The 16,892-nt window shown below is 34.7% G+C and overlaps 1 protein-coding gene across 5 annotated transcripts in view; it reads right to left on the reverse strand.

Annotated features, from left to right (window-relative positions):
- The window catches only part of smap1 (small ArfGAP 1), a 139,230-nt gene that overhangs the window by 100,288 nt on the left and 22,050 nt on the right, over positions 1 to 16,892 (reverse strand). For all 5 annotated transcript variants that reach the window (XM_051125405.1, XM_051125408.1, XM_051125407.1 and 2 more), the window contains exons 2-4: positions 10,457 to 10,590; positions 7,675 to 7,760; positions 1,141 to 1,216 (exon numbers count right to left, since the gene is read on the reverse strand). In XM_051125405.1, the coding sequence (XP_050981362.1) occupies positions 1,141 to 1,216; positions 7,675 to 7,760; positions 10,457 to 10,590 (296 nt within the window). The remainder of the gene's footprint in view (positions 1 to 1,140; positions 1,217 to 7,674; positions 7,761 to 10,456; positions 10,591 to 16,892) is intronic.

The raw sequence follows: 16,892 nt of genomic DNA on the forward strand, positions 1-16,892 counted from the left end.
AAATAAATACACTGCCATTCAAAATGATCTTAAAGAAGTTTCTTATGCTTATCAAGACTGTATCTACTTGATCAAAAATACAGGAAAAAACAGTAATATTGTAAAATATTATTTCAATGTAAAATAACTGTTTTCTAAGTGAATATATTTTAAAAAGTAATTTATTCCTGTGATGCAAAGCTGAATTTTCAGCATCATTACTCCAGTCTTCAGTGTCACATGATCCTTCAGAAATCTTTCTAATATGCTGATTTATTATCAAAGTTGAAAACAATCATCCTGCTTAATATTTTTTGGGGTACTTTTTCAGGATTCTTTAATAGATAAAAAGTTAAAAAGAATAGTGTTTTTTTTTTATATATAGAAATTTTGTGTTACAATATACACTACTATTCAAAAGTTTGGGGTCAGTATTTATTTATTTTTTTTTTTTTTTTTTTTTTTTAAAAAAATTAATACTACAGCAATGATTTGTTAAATGGATAAAAAGTGATAGTAAAGACTTATTATCAGTTTTAACACTGATAATAAATCAGCATATTAGAATGATTTCTGAAGGATCATGTGACTGAAAACTGGAGTAGCTGCTGATGAAAATTCAGCACTGTGCCACAGAAATAAATTATATTTTAAAGTATATTAATATAGGAAACCAATATTAGAAATTGCAGTAACATTTCACAATATTAATTTTTTTTTTCTGTATTTTTGATCAAATGAATGCAGCCTTGATGAGCATAAGAAACATGCCAAAAAATAAAAAATAAATAAAAAAAAAAAAAAAAAAAAAAAAAACACACACACACACACAGTATAAATCTTACTGATCCCTAGCTAGCAGGTTTACACTACTTCAAATATAAGATGTGATATGAATTCACAAACAAGCAAATAAATATTGATAGAAAGATCTATATATAAACGTGATTTTGTGAGAAAAAGAATGACACTATATTTTTTTTTTTTAGATATATGAAAGTGTTGGCACAGACTTTATACACACCAGTTTAGAGGTGATGTAACTTCACTGAGGATTTATTGATACCTTGATCACAAACCAGGGAAATACTGCAGCGCCACACACACACACACAAAATAATGCTTGATAGCAACAGTGAAAGAGTGCATGCTGATACTCACAATTGCTCCATTGACAGCGTTTTTATCGTAGTACTTCTTCCGCTCGTACTTGTCCCTGATGAAGAACTCCACAGCTCTGAAACATTGCTGAGGAAATTTGAAAAACTGATGGCTTACAGCTAATACAAATCATATTAAACATTACAGTATTTAAACAAGCATGGCACGCATTCACTCTTTAACCTGAGAAGCTCGATGCTGACTGCTAACTAGCCAACTAATTTAAAAACCCATAAAATGGCTTGACTTTCTTGTGCTACGGCAACAAGTTTTGATGGGATGTACCTCTTATTATACCACATATATATGACCTCAAAGTTAAGCATGCAGACTGAAAGCCACAGAACTTTTAATGGGGTGTTTAAATCTCAGTCTCACTGTTTTAAAGTTGATCCAATGCCTAGTTTGAAACCTTGTAGTTGTTTCTTTGTTTCTTTTGGATGGTAAATCTCACTTTGGCTAGAAAGATTTAACTGGCATCTTCGTCAGCTACAATGTAACTCATGCCCTTTCAGACTGGCTGTTTTCTCTCCTTACCATTTAAAAAAAAAAAAAAAAAAAAAAACACCAGAGCATCAACACCCCACCTGGACCATGAACTGAATACAACTCTGCATTCAGCATCTACAAAGAAAGAAAAACTCAGGATCAAACAAAGATGGCCTAAATCCTCCCAACCCTGTTTTTCTTCTTTTCACAACAAACACAAACGCACAGAGTGGGGCCAAAGACAAATCAAAACACACGCTGTCTGAATTTCACTCCCTGTTAACAGTGCGAATTTATACAGCGACAGTAAAATGCTAAGAGGACCGGTTCACGCGGCTTTATTGGATTTACACTCTCATGAATCCCTGATCACAATACAATAATGCATCTGATGAAATATGGATCAGGGTGAAGAAGCAGGTGGCAGGAAGAGAAAGAATGCAAGGAGGAGAGTGAGATAAAACAGGGGTGAGCGACAAAACCCCTGTAGCATCCTCAGAACAAAAGATCAGCGGTTCTCAAACTGGTGGTCCGGGAAGAATTTCAAGTGCATGGGGGAGCAATTTTAAACAATACAACTAAATAAAAAACACTACCTTTGAGAAATTTGAAATTGGTATGATTTTTTAAGTGTTTTTGAAAGAAGCAAGGCTGCATCAAATCTGCATGTATTTGCTAAAAAAAAAGAAAAAATAGTAATAAAGACTGAATAATGACTGAATTATCCAGGCCAGTGTCACATGATCTTTCAGAAATCATTCTAACATGCTGATATGCCCATTTAAGAGAGAAATACAGTTGATGTTAAAAGTTTACACACACCTTGCAGAATCTGCAAAATGTTAATTATTTAACCGAAATAAGAGGGATCATACAAAATGCATGTTTTTTTTTTTTTATTTAGTACTGACCCCATAAAAGACATTTACATATAGAGAAAATAATAGTTGAAGTTATAAAAATGACCAAGTTCAAAAGTGCACTTGCTTCTTAATACTGTGTTGTTATCTGAATGATCCACAGCGGGGGGGTTTTTTTGTTTAGTGATAGAATTTTTTATTTTTTTTTTTCAATGACTGTATAATTTGGGATCAATCTTTTCACACTGAGGACAACTAAGGAACTCATATACAACTATTACAGAAGGTTTAAACACTCACTGATGCTTCAGAAGGAAACACAAAGAGCCAGGGGGTGAAAACTTTTTGAAATTTGAAGATCAGGGTAAATTTAACTTATTTTGTCTTCTGAGAAACATGCAAGTATCTTCCGTAGCTTCTGAAGGGCAGTACTAAAGTGAAAAAAAAATATATTTAGGCAAAATAAGAAAAACGTACACATCATCTTTCTTTTCAAAAGTTTACACCCCTAGCTTTCAATGCATCGTTTTTTCTTCTGAAGCATCAGTGAGTGTTTGAACCTTCTGTAATAGTTGCATATGAGTCCCTCAGTTGTCCTCAGTGTGAAAAGATGGATCTCAAAATCATACAGTCACTGTTGGAAAGAGTTCAAATACACAAAAATGCTGAAAATCCAAAGAATTTGTGCGACCTGAAGAACAATAAGCAGTTTAACTTTTCAGGTGAAACAATGGACTCAGGAACAGCGATCACTAAAAAAAAAAAAAAAACACATGTGGGTCATTCAGGTAACAACACAGTATTAAGAATCAAGCGTATGTAAACTTTTGAACAGGGTCATTTTTTTTTTAATTCAACTATTATTTTCTCTTGTGGACTATTTTGTGAGAAATATCTTCTTCAGTTCAGTACTAAATAAAAAATAACATGCATTTTGTATGATCCCACTCATTTTGGTAAAATAATTAACATTTTGCAGATTCTGCAAGGTGTATGTATACTTTTGACCTCAATGGTATTTATTATTCTCAATGTTGAAAACAGTCACTGCTTAATATTTTTTGGAAACAGTGAAGCATTTTTCTTTTTAATTAATAGAAACTTCAACAGAACATTTATTTGGACTTTATGATGTTAGAAAAGATTTCTGTCCTTACTGGAACCTCCGATCAATTGAATGCATCCTTGCTGAATAAAAGTATTAATTTCTTAAAAAAACAAAACGTAATGACTACAAACTTATGAACAGTAGTGTAATTATAATTATCAAAACTACCAACACTGAATTAGTGTGTGTGTGCTGATATAAATTTAGCTGCACTGCTTTAATTAGCATACAGACAGCTTGCTGTGCTTTAGCTGCTAGCCAGTTATACCACAAAACCCTCTTGGAAAAGTTTCAAGCGTCTTTACATTAATACCCTTTAAAGCACCTACTTTGGAAAACGTGTTGTGAAACACTTGAGAGAGAGTTCTGTTCTGCTGTGCTCAGTCTACCGTTTCTGAATGCAAAAACATATGTAAATCAGGCCAATCCTGTTCCTGGAGATATACCTTCTTGCAAAGTTCAGCTCAAACCCTAATCAAACACACCTGAACCAGCTAATTAAAAATCCTTCGGAACACTTAATTATGCAGGGCTTCTTTAAGACGATCAGTCGAGTCTTGCTTTAGGCATCTAGACGAGTCGATTTTGGAAATGTAGAGATATGCACATTCCTAAACTTAAAACGGGAAAGATGCTTTGTTGCATCACGCCGAGTTAGGACGTGATGCAAAAGTTACAGAGAGAAGCCGGGAAGAAAGACGATGAATAAAAAAATAGCACCGGCATAAATAGGAGAAAGATAAATGAGTTATATGGTTAAAAAAAAAAAAAAATAGACTGAAAAATATGAGGGAAAAAAAACACAAAAACCACAAGCACACCAAATGAAGGTACCTCTGCCATTCACAATGAGCGAGGGAAGAGAGAGAACTTCCAATTTCCTCTCTCCGCCGATCTGACGTTTATATTAACACGGCCAACTTTTCCATTAGAGAGATCACGAGAGGGAAGCTGCGATAAGTGGGAAGTGAGAGAGGGCGAGAGAGAGTGAAAGACCCCCCAGACTGGCGCACAAAAGATCCGCATTTCCATCTGAAGAAACCACACCTGTGATAAAGCAAATTCCATCAAAGCCGGTTTGCGGAGGAAGCTCACCTCTGCTGTCCGGATTAATCCATTTTGACGGTTAAGAATATTGTACCTCATCGGTCAGCATACAAATGAAGCCATTTCCATAGCCACACCAAACGCAGAAGCGCTGATAACAGGCCGCGGATGCCAGGGAAATTCAATTAGGGTTTCTGAAGGCACCAATGAGGAGAATATGGAATTATCCCGGCCGCCACACACACCCAATTAGACTGATGGTGTGAAATAGGATGGAGGAGGATACCTGAGGCTAGAGGGATGAGGCGGAGGGGTTAAAGACATGAGGAGACTTCCTGTTAGGCCTCAGTGGTGAGGTAGTTCCTATTCGGCTCTGCTACGAGTGAAAGTGCTGAAAACAGCAGCTGTTTTCTCTAAAATCACTGAAGCTAGAGGTGTGAAGTCACAGAGGTTTCTGCCTGCCACATTCACATTAGACCAGGAATTCCCAACTGGATAGGTTTTTTTTTTTTTTTTTTTTGTATATATACTTCATGATGGAACTACAGGGTGTTTGAGTTGTTGTGACAGAACTGAAAAATTAAATGTAGAAATCAAGAAATCAACAGCACTGCGCAACTATTAAAAACACTACCAATCAAAAGTTTGAGGTCTGTAAGATTTTTTGGAAAGACTCCTTTTATGCTCACCAAGGATGGATTTATTTGATTTGATAAGTAAAAGTAAAAGTATTACAATTTAAAATAACTGTTTTCTATTTTGATGAATTTTAAAATGTAATTTATTCCTGCATTGACAAAGAAGAATTTTCAGAAGTCATTTCTCCACTTTTCAGTGTCACATGATCCTTCAGAAATCATTTTAACATGCTGATTTGGTGCTCTAGAAACATTTCTTATCATCAAAGTGAACAGTTGCTGATTAATGTTTTGTGAAATCTGGGATACAGTTTTTTCAGGATTCTTTTATGAATATCAAGTTTAAAAGAATTAGTTATTTGAAACAAAAATATTTTGTAACATCTTTGCTGACTAAATCTGATCTTACTGACACCAAACTTTTGAAAGGTGGTGATGTGCAAAAATCATGGCACATAATAAGCACAAATAATCAGTGGAGTTAGATGGCGGCATAGGTTTTTAGCATACCTATAATTACTTGCATTATTAATGTAAAAAAAATAGCATTTCAGTCAGCGCGATAGCCTCGTGGGCAGCACAAGTTCAAATTCTGCCTCGTGGGCCTTTCCAGATCCCCTCCCTACTCAGATCTCTGTCAGATCTTCACTATCCTATCAAGAAAAATGCAAAAATACCTCAAAAACAGCATATAGCATACTCATATAGCAAAGGTTTACAGAACACACAATACCAGTCAAAAGTTTTTGAACAGAAAGATTTGTAATGTTTTTTTAAAGAATTCTCTTCCGCTCACCAAGCCTGCATTTATTTTATACAAAATACAGCAAAAGCAGTAATACTGTAAAAAAATATTTTTACCATTTAAAATAACTGTTTTCCATCTGAATATATTTAAAATGTAATCAAAGCTAAATTTTCAGCATCATTACTCCAGACTTCAGTGTCACATGATCCTTTAGAAATTATTCTGATATGCTGATTTGCTGTTCAAGAAACATTTTTATTATTATTATCATCAAGTACTTTTTTTTCAGGATTCTTTGATGAATAGAAAGATCCAAAGACCAGCAGTTCTAGAAATTAATACATTTATTTAGCAAGGTTGCTTTAAATTGATCAAAAGTGATGATAAAGACATTTATAATGTTACAAAAGATTTCTATTTCAGATAAATGCTTTTCTTTTGAACTTTCTATACATCAAAGAAAAAAAAATATTCTCAGCTGATTTCAATATAATAATAATAATAATAATAATAATAATAATAAATGTTTATGGCGCAGCAAATCAGAATATTAGAAAGATTTCTGAAGGATCATGTGACTGGAGTAATGATGCTAAAAATTCAGCTTTGAAATCACATATATTCAAATAGCAAACAGTTATTTTAAATAGTAAAAATATTTCATCATTTTACTGTTTTTGCTGCATTTTGGATTAAATAAATGCAGGTTTGGTGAGCAGAAGAGACTTTAAAAGCATTTAAAAACTTTTTTTTAAAAACTGGTAGTGTATGTTCCCCTTTCCCTCAGTTTTCAATGCCTGAATAATATCAAGACCCTGCACTGCAAAAGTTCATCACCTTGAGCTAAATATCTCAAGGAACAAAAAGGTACAGAATGTCTCGAGGACAAAGAAAAAGAGCTCTTAATCTACTAGAAGAATATTCATGCATATTCATGGTGAAAAATATGTATCTAGTATTTTGTGAGCAGAAAACCAAGTTTTTTTTTTTTTTTTTTTTTTTTTTTTTTAACTTTGTTCTGAGTAAAATTAATTAACTCAGCATGCAAACATCCAACTTTTTATATATAGTTTTCTTCAATTTCTATGAAATATAAGATCTGCCTTCAAGCAATAGTAAAACTATATTCAAAGCTCACTAGTGCATCACTGTGCTGTCATCTACTGCTCATAGAATTAGCTTAGACAAGAACGAGTTTTAGTATTATGGGAAACGGCACACATTCTGTGTGATGTTAACGATTAGCTCTAGGGCGGAGCCTAAATGTGATCGACCTGCCATTACAAATTCAAATGCAAATTTGAAATCAATCATACATACTCTAAACCTTTTTTCTGCTGCTTATAGAAAGGTTGCTAGTGTTGGCTACAGAATCTCATAGTTTGTGTGAATTTGGCAGCAGCAAAAGCACAAACTTCACATGAACTCACAACTTTCCATATTACAAATCCTCAATTCGTCTTTTCTAGAGCCAAGAAAAGGGATTTTTCCTCAAATTTCTCTAGACAACCAAGAATGCATTTGTACAACACACTAAACTTGGAGCAGAAAGTTGATGCTGACTTTTACAGAATATTAAAGCAAAAGCTATCAAAGCGTTATGTAAGCAGTATTACACAAAAACACAGGCAGACTTAAGGATACTGGTCAGTTTGCGGCCGTCTGAAGTTTTCTGGGAGATGAGCTTCATACAGTTGTCGTGCCTTGGTGTTGCCCATGCTTTGCACACTCTAAACAGGGAAAAACAGACAAAAACAAGAGATCACAGGTGAGAAGGAAGAACAAAACAAACCACCCATTTATCCCAAAGTGCATCCGAAAGGAGAAAAAGCAAGTGGCTAAATAAATAAAATTATCATTTAAATTATTTAATGAATATCAGAGCTGAAGTAACACAAAAATTATATATTTTAATTTAAGCTACACATAAAAATGTTAAACAAATATTTCAATATATTTCCCATTACAAATGATAAACATGAGTTGTCAACTGGTCCGAAACTTGATTAGTGTACTTCTCCATTATTAAAAGTAAGATATATATAAGATTCAAGTTTAATTCACGAAGCAGTTCATCTAAAGTATAACCTTTGGAAACCAATGCGCCTCTGTACAATTTTACTCTTCACACAATTTTAAAATGTAGAAATGATGACCTGAGAAAAAAAATGAATGTATTAATTATGTTGACTTTTCTATTCAGTATGGACCTCTAAAAAGAGGTATATTGATCTCTTTTTCTCTCTCTCAATGTCAAAGTACTGCAATGACCTCTGAATAAAGAACGACCTCATTCATTCTTTGAAGCGGTGGAATTTGATTGGCTGCTGTGTTCACAATCGGCGAGGCAACGGGAGTGACTGTGCAAAATATCTGTTCCATGATTCACAGTTCCTAACTTCCTAATAAAGCTAGTGGTAAAACGTATGACCTTTCAACCTGAAACACACTTTTAAAAAATATTTACATGCTCAGTCTTCTGTGCTAGTTAATAGCCTTGGTTTTTAATTAAACGTGTAATCGAGGTTATTTCATACATCTACAAATTACACGTATTTGCATTATCAGTTCAATGTCACGTACGTCCGAGTCTGTCAGAGACAAATTAATATGAGGATGATGGATCAGACTGAAGGAAGAGAAGATGCTGAAAAACAGACAAGTAATTACCCATCAAGAATTAATTATCCATCCAGACGTCAATTAATATGCAAAGGGGAGATGCAGGACTCCCTTTTGGTTGCTTAAAAACTCATAAATCTTTCAAGCCACACTGCTCTTTACAGCACAACACACAGAGACACACAAATATGGGGACACCTATAATATGCATGAGGGTTATCTGGAGTGTTATGAACCCATCACTCACGCTACACTGGATAAACAGGTGTCCTAATAACTTCAGGAAGGGCTCAAACAGGATTTTTTTTGCTGGATTAATCACTGTCCCCGCCACAAATATGACAAACATACTTTTTAAATGTACTGATACTTCAAGGATTTTTAGATAAAATCTCACACGTTAGATATAGAACTAGATAACGTTACTTTGGCAAAAAGACAGGGACGCAAACAGATATCAGCTATTTTATGGTTATTACATTATATTACATCATATTACATTATATAACATATGAAGAGTTTTTTTTGCAAAAACAGATGATTTTTTTTTTTTTTTTTTTTGATCATGTTTTTTATGTTATGTTTATTGTTTTGTGTTAGTACGTGTTAGATCATATCATATTTTTTCTTATTATTTGAAATGGAAATTTGGGATATTTAAAAAAGTAATATAATATAACAAAATATAATATAAAATAATATAATAATAATAACATAACATAATTTAGTAATTATATATTATATTATATTATATTATATTATATTACATTATATTATATTTTTAATTATATTATATTAGTTTTTTTTTCTTATTTCAGTTGGCAATTTCAGATATTTAAAAAAGTAACAATATAATATAATATAATATAATATAATACAATTTATATTCATTAACTATATTATATTATATTATATTATATTATATTATATTATATTTTTATTGTTGTTTGGAACGGAAATTTTGAATATTTAAATAAAAGTAATATATACAAGTTATAATATAATATAATATAATAAATATTTATTAAATATTAGTTATATCATATAAGTTATATCATAACTCATATTATATTTTTGTCTTGTTATATTGAATGGAAATTTATAGTATTTAAATAAAAATATTATAATATAATATAATATAATATATATTTTTTCTTATTACTTTTTGAAATTGAACAATTAATAACTGTTAATAATTGAACTTGTAAAATATTTTGTTTAATTTTAGTGTGTTTTAGTTTACTATTTGTAATACTGATTTACTGAATATTACATAAAAATAATTACTGGACTAATTACAAGTCTTTCAATTTCAAGATTTTCAAATTGAAGTGAAATGTTTTTTATTATGGAAAATAAATTTAAACATTAATTAAAGTAAATTATTTTCCAAAAAACAACATTTCTATTTCAAATGAAATTCTGTCAGAGTAAATTATTTACAAAATACAACATTTCTATTTCAAATGAAATCTGCATTATCCATCAAAAAAAAAAAAAAAAAACTAAAAAATCCTAAAAAAAAATGATCTGCAAAGCAACACTATTACTGTTTCGCTGTATTTTTTCTTCAAATAAAAGTAGCCTTGGTGAGTAAAAAAAAAAAAAAAAAACAAAGAAAGAAATTCTTACCAACCCCAAACTTTTGAATGACAGAATATGTGACTGACAAATGAAATAGCAGTTTTGCCTTAATCTGTCAAATGAGAGTTGCATCATCAACAGGCCCAAAACATCCAACTGAGCCCCATAAGAAAGAAAAAGGCAACCAAAACAGTCAAGCATTACATGAAAACACACATACTTGTATCTGCTCGGGGGTCCATTGGTCCAGGTTGACTGATTTGACGCGTGATATATGCACTCCCAGGTTCCGGTGTATTCCAGCACAGCGGATACAAATAAACACACCAAGATTCCAAGAGGCCCATCGAGGTCCTGCGGGGAAAGAGAGAGAAAACAGACAGATTTTTAGAACTGCAGTAAAGCACTTCCCATTATCTGAAACAGATAACGCCATCATAACAGGCGGTGAAGAAACAGCGGTTTAAAATAAATCTTCTGAGTCACGGTGCCGCCTCAAGCTCCGTCGTGTAATTTTGCCTTGCCGTGGCATCGAATAAACAGCATTGTGCTATGATGCTGAAAACCAATATCTAAACGATGGAATTTTGCAGTCGTGATAAGAAAATTCGATCTTAGCGCTGGATGAATGCAGCAGGTAGCCCACCTGAATCAACAGTCAATAGCCGCAGGTACCTGAATAAAACAGTCAAACTACATTGTGTGACTCCTGATCTCATAAAAAAGGCAGAAGAAAAATGGGAATTGGGCTACAATACAAACTGCATGTGATTATCTTAAGCCCGGTGTGTAATATTCAGCTCTCAGAAGTGACTGTAATAGCACGGGGGCGGACGATAGCGCTCTGACGGTAGAGACGGAGGTTGTGTATCTTTCAGTGCTGTTCGAGAAACTAAGCGCAAGAAGTCAATAGCTTTCGGGTGAAAAGTTGCGCGTTGAAGCGGATGGATTGGGGGGTGTGGGCGCACTGGAGCGGTCTTGACAACTCTCGGCTGGTCGGTTGGCGTTGGTAAGAGCACTGCTCCTGACGGGCTATAAATCACAGGGTTTGCTGGGAAATGGATTTCTGTGCTTCACCCGCCCTCTTTGGCTTTATCTACACCTGTCAGCCATCTTAGGACACGTCCAATTCGCTTCCTCCGTCTCACGCTCTCTCACAGCACGGAGCCGTATCCGTGGTTGCGGGGGGGGATGGGATCTGTATTTTGCCTGCGGGACGCCTGGCATGGGTTTGCATGCCCATCAGGCAACAGTAAACCACTGACCCTGTGCCACCCACACAGCTCCTGAATAGAAAAATCGCACACATGCGCTACAAGTCCAGCTATTAGCATAACAAACAATCCCACACTGTTTCTTCACTTTTAAGCATGTTCATAATTTATCTTGCATGATTGCACAGGATATTAATGGCTATGTTGTTGCTGTTCTGTGCTCGGATGACAAAAGAGGACGGGAGACGCATGAACAGGCTGATAAGATTCCCCCAACGCGCTTGAAAAACTCTGCCGAAAACTGCGGTAATGAGAGAGAGCGGGTTCCCAGTCTCTTATCTCTCAGCCACCCCAAACTACCATCCGGCTGGCTGCACAGGCACCGTCTGCCACCCTCCCAGATTTATTAGCCCAATAAAAGGCTGCAAGATTGTGTCTCACATCGCTGCACCAGGAGCTGCATAACTCACCCACAATTAAAGAGGGTTAATTTGTCATTGAGTGGAGCCCGGTGCAGTGAAGGGTGCGGTGCCCCTGCGGAGGGGAAGTGCTGGAGGAACTCTCTCCACACCTTCCCTGCTGGACTGAGACGCTGCAGTGAGGACTGGATATGCTTATTTCAGGGTTTCCACGCCTCCTGAGCAATACATTTCCATAATTTGTCCATGACATTAAGGATTCTTACAAATACTTGAATAGAAAACTCTAAAGTGCCGCTAAAGTGTTAAGACTAACTACAAAATTAACTATAACAAATAGTATTGACTATAGAACTGTCCATGCTTTTTAATGCTTTATTAATTTCTATGAATTTCCTAGGCCTTGGTAAAGTTTCATTTGAAGGTGTTACAGGACTGTGAAAAATATGGAAGCCCATTTTTGCCACTGAATGAAAAATAAAAGACTTTTTTTTCTCAGAATTGTGAGATATTAACTCACAATTGCAAATTATAAAATCAGAATTGCAAGACAAACTGATACATTTTCAGAATTGCAAGTTTATATCTCATAATTCTGACTCAACTCGCAATTGTGTTATAAAATCAGAATTGCAAGATAAAAACTCGAAATTCTGAAATAAAGTCAATTCAGAGAAATAAAGTCAGAATTGCAAGGTATAAACTCACATTTCTGAGAAATAAAGTTGCAATTCTGAGAAAGTCAGAACTGCGAGATATAAACTCACAATTCTGAGAAATAAAATCTAAATTCTGAAAAATAATTCAGAATTGCGAGATATAAACTCACAATTCTGAGAAATAAGGTTAAAATTGCGAGATATAAACTCACAACTCTGAGAAATAAAAATAAGGTTAAAATTGCGAGATATAAACTCACAATTCTGAGAAATTAAAAGTATCGATTCTGAAAAATAATTCAGAATTGCAAGATATAAACTCACAATTCTGAGAAATTAAAAGTATCGATTCTGAAAAATAATTCAGAATTCCAAGATATAAACTCACAATTCTGAGAAATAAAGTATCGATTCTGAAAAATAATTCAGAATTGCAAGATAAACTCACAACTCTGAGAAAAAGTCAAAACAGCAAGATATAAACTCAATTCTAAGAAATAGTCACAATTCTGAGAAATAATTCAGACTTGCGAGATATAAACTCACAATTCTGAGAAATAAAGTCGTAATTTTGAGAAAAAGTCAGAACTGCGAGATATGAACTCACAATTCTGTTAAATTAATTCAGAATTGCAAGATATAAACTCACAACTCTAAGTCGCAATTCTGAGAAAAGGTCAGAACTGCAAGATATAAACTCAATTCTAAGAAATAAAGTCACAATCTCGAGAAATAATTCAGAATTGCAAGATATAAACTCTTTTTTTCTCAGAATTCCGAGTTTTATATCTTGTGATTGTGATATTTTATTTAAAAAATAATAATAAAGATACAAACTCACAATTCTGAAAACTTCTTCACAATTCTTTTTTCCCCCTCAGAATCAGACTTTATAACTCGCAATTATGAGTTTATATCATGCAAATCTGAGAAAAGAAGTCTTGAACATTTATACCTTTATAAACACTTGGAAGAGCACATATATGCAAAACTTCTCAGAACATTTCTAATATGATTGCAGTGACATACTGGCGTAAGTACAAACAAAATCAGATAACCTCCCCTTTACAGTAATTGTCTTAGCTGCCAACTTGTGATTGAGATGTAGGGGTGGGCAGTGTAACCAACATATCATTATGCGTAATTTTATATCATGGTAATATTAAAATGTCATTACATTACAATATTTTATTATAAATGAAATCATTTAATAATTAACTGAATATTAATTTCATATTGAAATATTTACACTATTAATTAAACAAAATTAATCTGCTAAAAAACACATTAAAATTAAATAAAAAATTAAATGCCGTCTTGATTGGCCTATCCGAGACAGTGGGCAGCATAACCAAAATATTAGAATGAGCAATTTTATAAATCACAGTAAAATTAAATATTACAACAATACTACATACATACTTTTTAAAATTAAAATAAATGTAATATTTTTAGTAATATTAATTCAGCCTTCAAATATAAATAATTAAACCTAATTATTAAAAATATATTCAATTTAATTTATTTAATTAAAAATAAAAAATGTAATAACACAGTGTAGCATTTGATTTAAAAAAAAAGATTTATAACTGTAATACATTATAAATAATATTATTGGATGAGCCATATTCAAAATCATAAATCGCGAATACACATACACGCACACCTGTGACAGCACATCAGTTGATTTGCTGCTACATTGCTGACTGACCATAAACAATCCGTCGTTATACTGTCTCTACATCACACGCAAACACTCTAGACACGATGTGTCAAAACGAAATTACTCTCATTATAATCAAGGATGCTAGAAGCGCCTGTCTGCGACATAATTTGCAGCATAGACTGTAGCTTTAACATAAACAGCATAGCAAGCAGACCCATTCCTACCATTCATGTCATACAGTCTACAGTCAAGCCGCACAGCACTACTGCGATGGATGTTAATGTCAGGTATAAACAAGGTCTCTGATAACCAGCCAAGAGTAGAGGTCAGAAAGCTAACCGCTGTCAGAAAAACACAGGAGTGCTGCGACGGAGGGAAACTGGCAGAGTTCGCAACCAAGACAGGTCATGACCTACGACCCCATCTATGCTCTCCCGTTCTGCGAGGATGGATGACGGCCTCTAGCGTCCGAACGGGGCAATTTCGAACATGTCATCGTGAGCTTTCTACATCCTCTCATTTTCCTCTTCCCCAGTCCATTCATTATCTCCACAGCTGGTCGCAGCAGATGCGAGCGAGTCTCTCAGTCACCGTACACTGGCTAATAATTCACCATTCACCTCTGCGAAACTGCAACCGGATGCTGTAAACAAGTCCATGGTAGAAGGATGCGAAGGAGAAAGTGCTGTATACAAATTTCCTCGAAAAGGCTGAGGCATGCTATATTTAGACCTGAGGAGAACGAGCAAAGGATGCTTTCAGCAGCTGGGTAGTGAGATAACATATTTTTGGGAGAGCCTACAAACACGGAGCACCCTGGGTGTGCGAAGCGGCCCTCCCCTGAAAACTCAATTAAAAGGCAGGCCAAATAAATTATTCAGTGTCTAAACATCCAGAGCGGGGCTCGCTGGGACTTTGCGTGTGTAGGTACAACGGGAGATTTACGGCTGCCTCAGTGGTCCCCAGGTCTCTGCCCACTTCATTGTGGAGTCACCCTAGATTTATAAGCCTGTAGCTCATTTACTTGCATTGAATGCACGTAAACAATGGAACATGGCTGATGTTAGATGTGCCAAACACATACACACATGTCATCCGTGCCTTTGTAGCACCTGTCTCTCTGAAAATTGAGTGGCCGCATCGTTTCATCAATGTCACCTCAAGGCTACAAGAGAGCATTTGTCAAAATAAACAATAGTCCCTTCTGCCCTCCATCTTTCACTTCTGGGGGCACGGGTAACTGTGGCGACGAGAGCCCCTCTCTCTCTTCTCACTTCCTTCCTAATCCCTTCCATCAGCTCTGCCAAAGAGGGAGGAGAGAAAGAGAAAGAGAGAGAGAGAGAGAGGACAGAAGGAGAAAGAAAGGGAAAGAAGAAATACAGGAGAAGAGAGCGGCACTGTACTTCACCCAGAAACCTCAAAGAACTCGAGGACCCTCCAGCTATGCTTGGGTAACACTTCAAAAGGCTGGTGCTGATTGTACCAGGCTGGTCCAGGGACAGGGGCCAGTTGCAGTGTTTTAGGACCCCATACCGGTGCCCTCCACTCCAGCTGACATGCTTTTACCAGCTAAATAGGGTGCAAACAATACAAAAAAAAAAAAAAAAAAAAAAAAAACATGAATAGCTGTACGTACAAGAGAGGTATTTCAGTAGGGTATGCAAGTCTGTCCGGGATTTAAATGGAGCAAGTATATGGCAAAATAAAAAATTTCCATTGTGTTTTTCAAAGAAAAATACTCACAGAGGCTGCATTTATTTGATCAAAAATACATTAAAAACAGTGATATTGTGAAATATTATTACAATTTTAAATAACTATCTATACTGTCTATTTTTATTATATTTTGAAATTTCTATAATTGCAAAGCTGAGTTTTCAGTAGCCATGACTCCAGTCTTTAATATGCTGATTAGGTACTCAAGAAATTTCTTCCTATTTTTAATGTTAAAGGAGAAGTTCATTTCCAGAACAACAATTTACAGATAATGTACTCACTCCCTTGTCATCCAAGACGTTCATTTCTTTCTTTGAGTCGTAAAGAAATTGTGTTTTTTGAGGAAAACATTTCAGGATTTTTTTCCATTATAATGGACTGCTATGGTGCCCTGAGTTTGAACTTCCAAAATGCAGTTTAAATGCGGCTTCAAACAATCCCAAATGCGGTTGTAAACAATCCCAGCTGAGGAAGAAGGGTTTTATCTAGCAAAACGATCGGTTATTTTCATTAAAAAAAATACAATTTAAATACTTTATAATCTCAAACACTCGCCTTGCCTTTCTTTTCCCTGAACTCTGTGTATTCTGATTCAAGACTTTTTCCCCTCAACTTCAAAAATAATTTCAAAATCATCCTACACTGCAGAAGTACAGACCCAGTCTTTGCAAAGTGAACATGCGAAGAAGATCAAACACCCTTAACAAAAAAGGTAAAACAGCGATATAGGACGATTTTGAAGTTGAAGGAGAACATGAGATGAGATTTCATGAACAGTTTCACTAGATAAGACCCTTCTTCCTCGGCTGGGATCGTTTACAACCGCATTTGGGATCGTTTGAAGTCACATTTAAACTGCATTTTGGAAGTTCAAACTCAGGGCACCATATCAGTCTATTGTATGTAGAAAAATCCTGAAATGTTATCTCAAAAAACACTATTTCTTTACGACTGAAGAAAGAAAGACATGAACATCTTGGAT

The sequence above is a fragment of the Labeo rohita genome, chromosome 13, assembly GCF_022985175.1.
Source record: "Labeo rohita strain BAU-BD-2019 chromosome 13, IGBB_LRoh.1.0, whole genome shotgun sequence".
Lineage (NCBI taxonomy): Eukaryota > Metazoa > Chordata > Actinopteri > Cypriniformes > Cyprinidae > Labeo > Labeo rohita.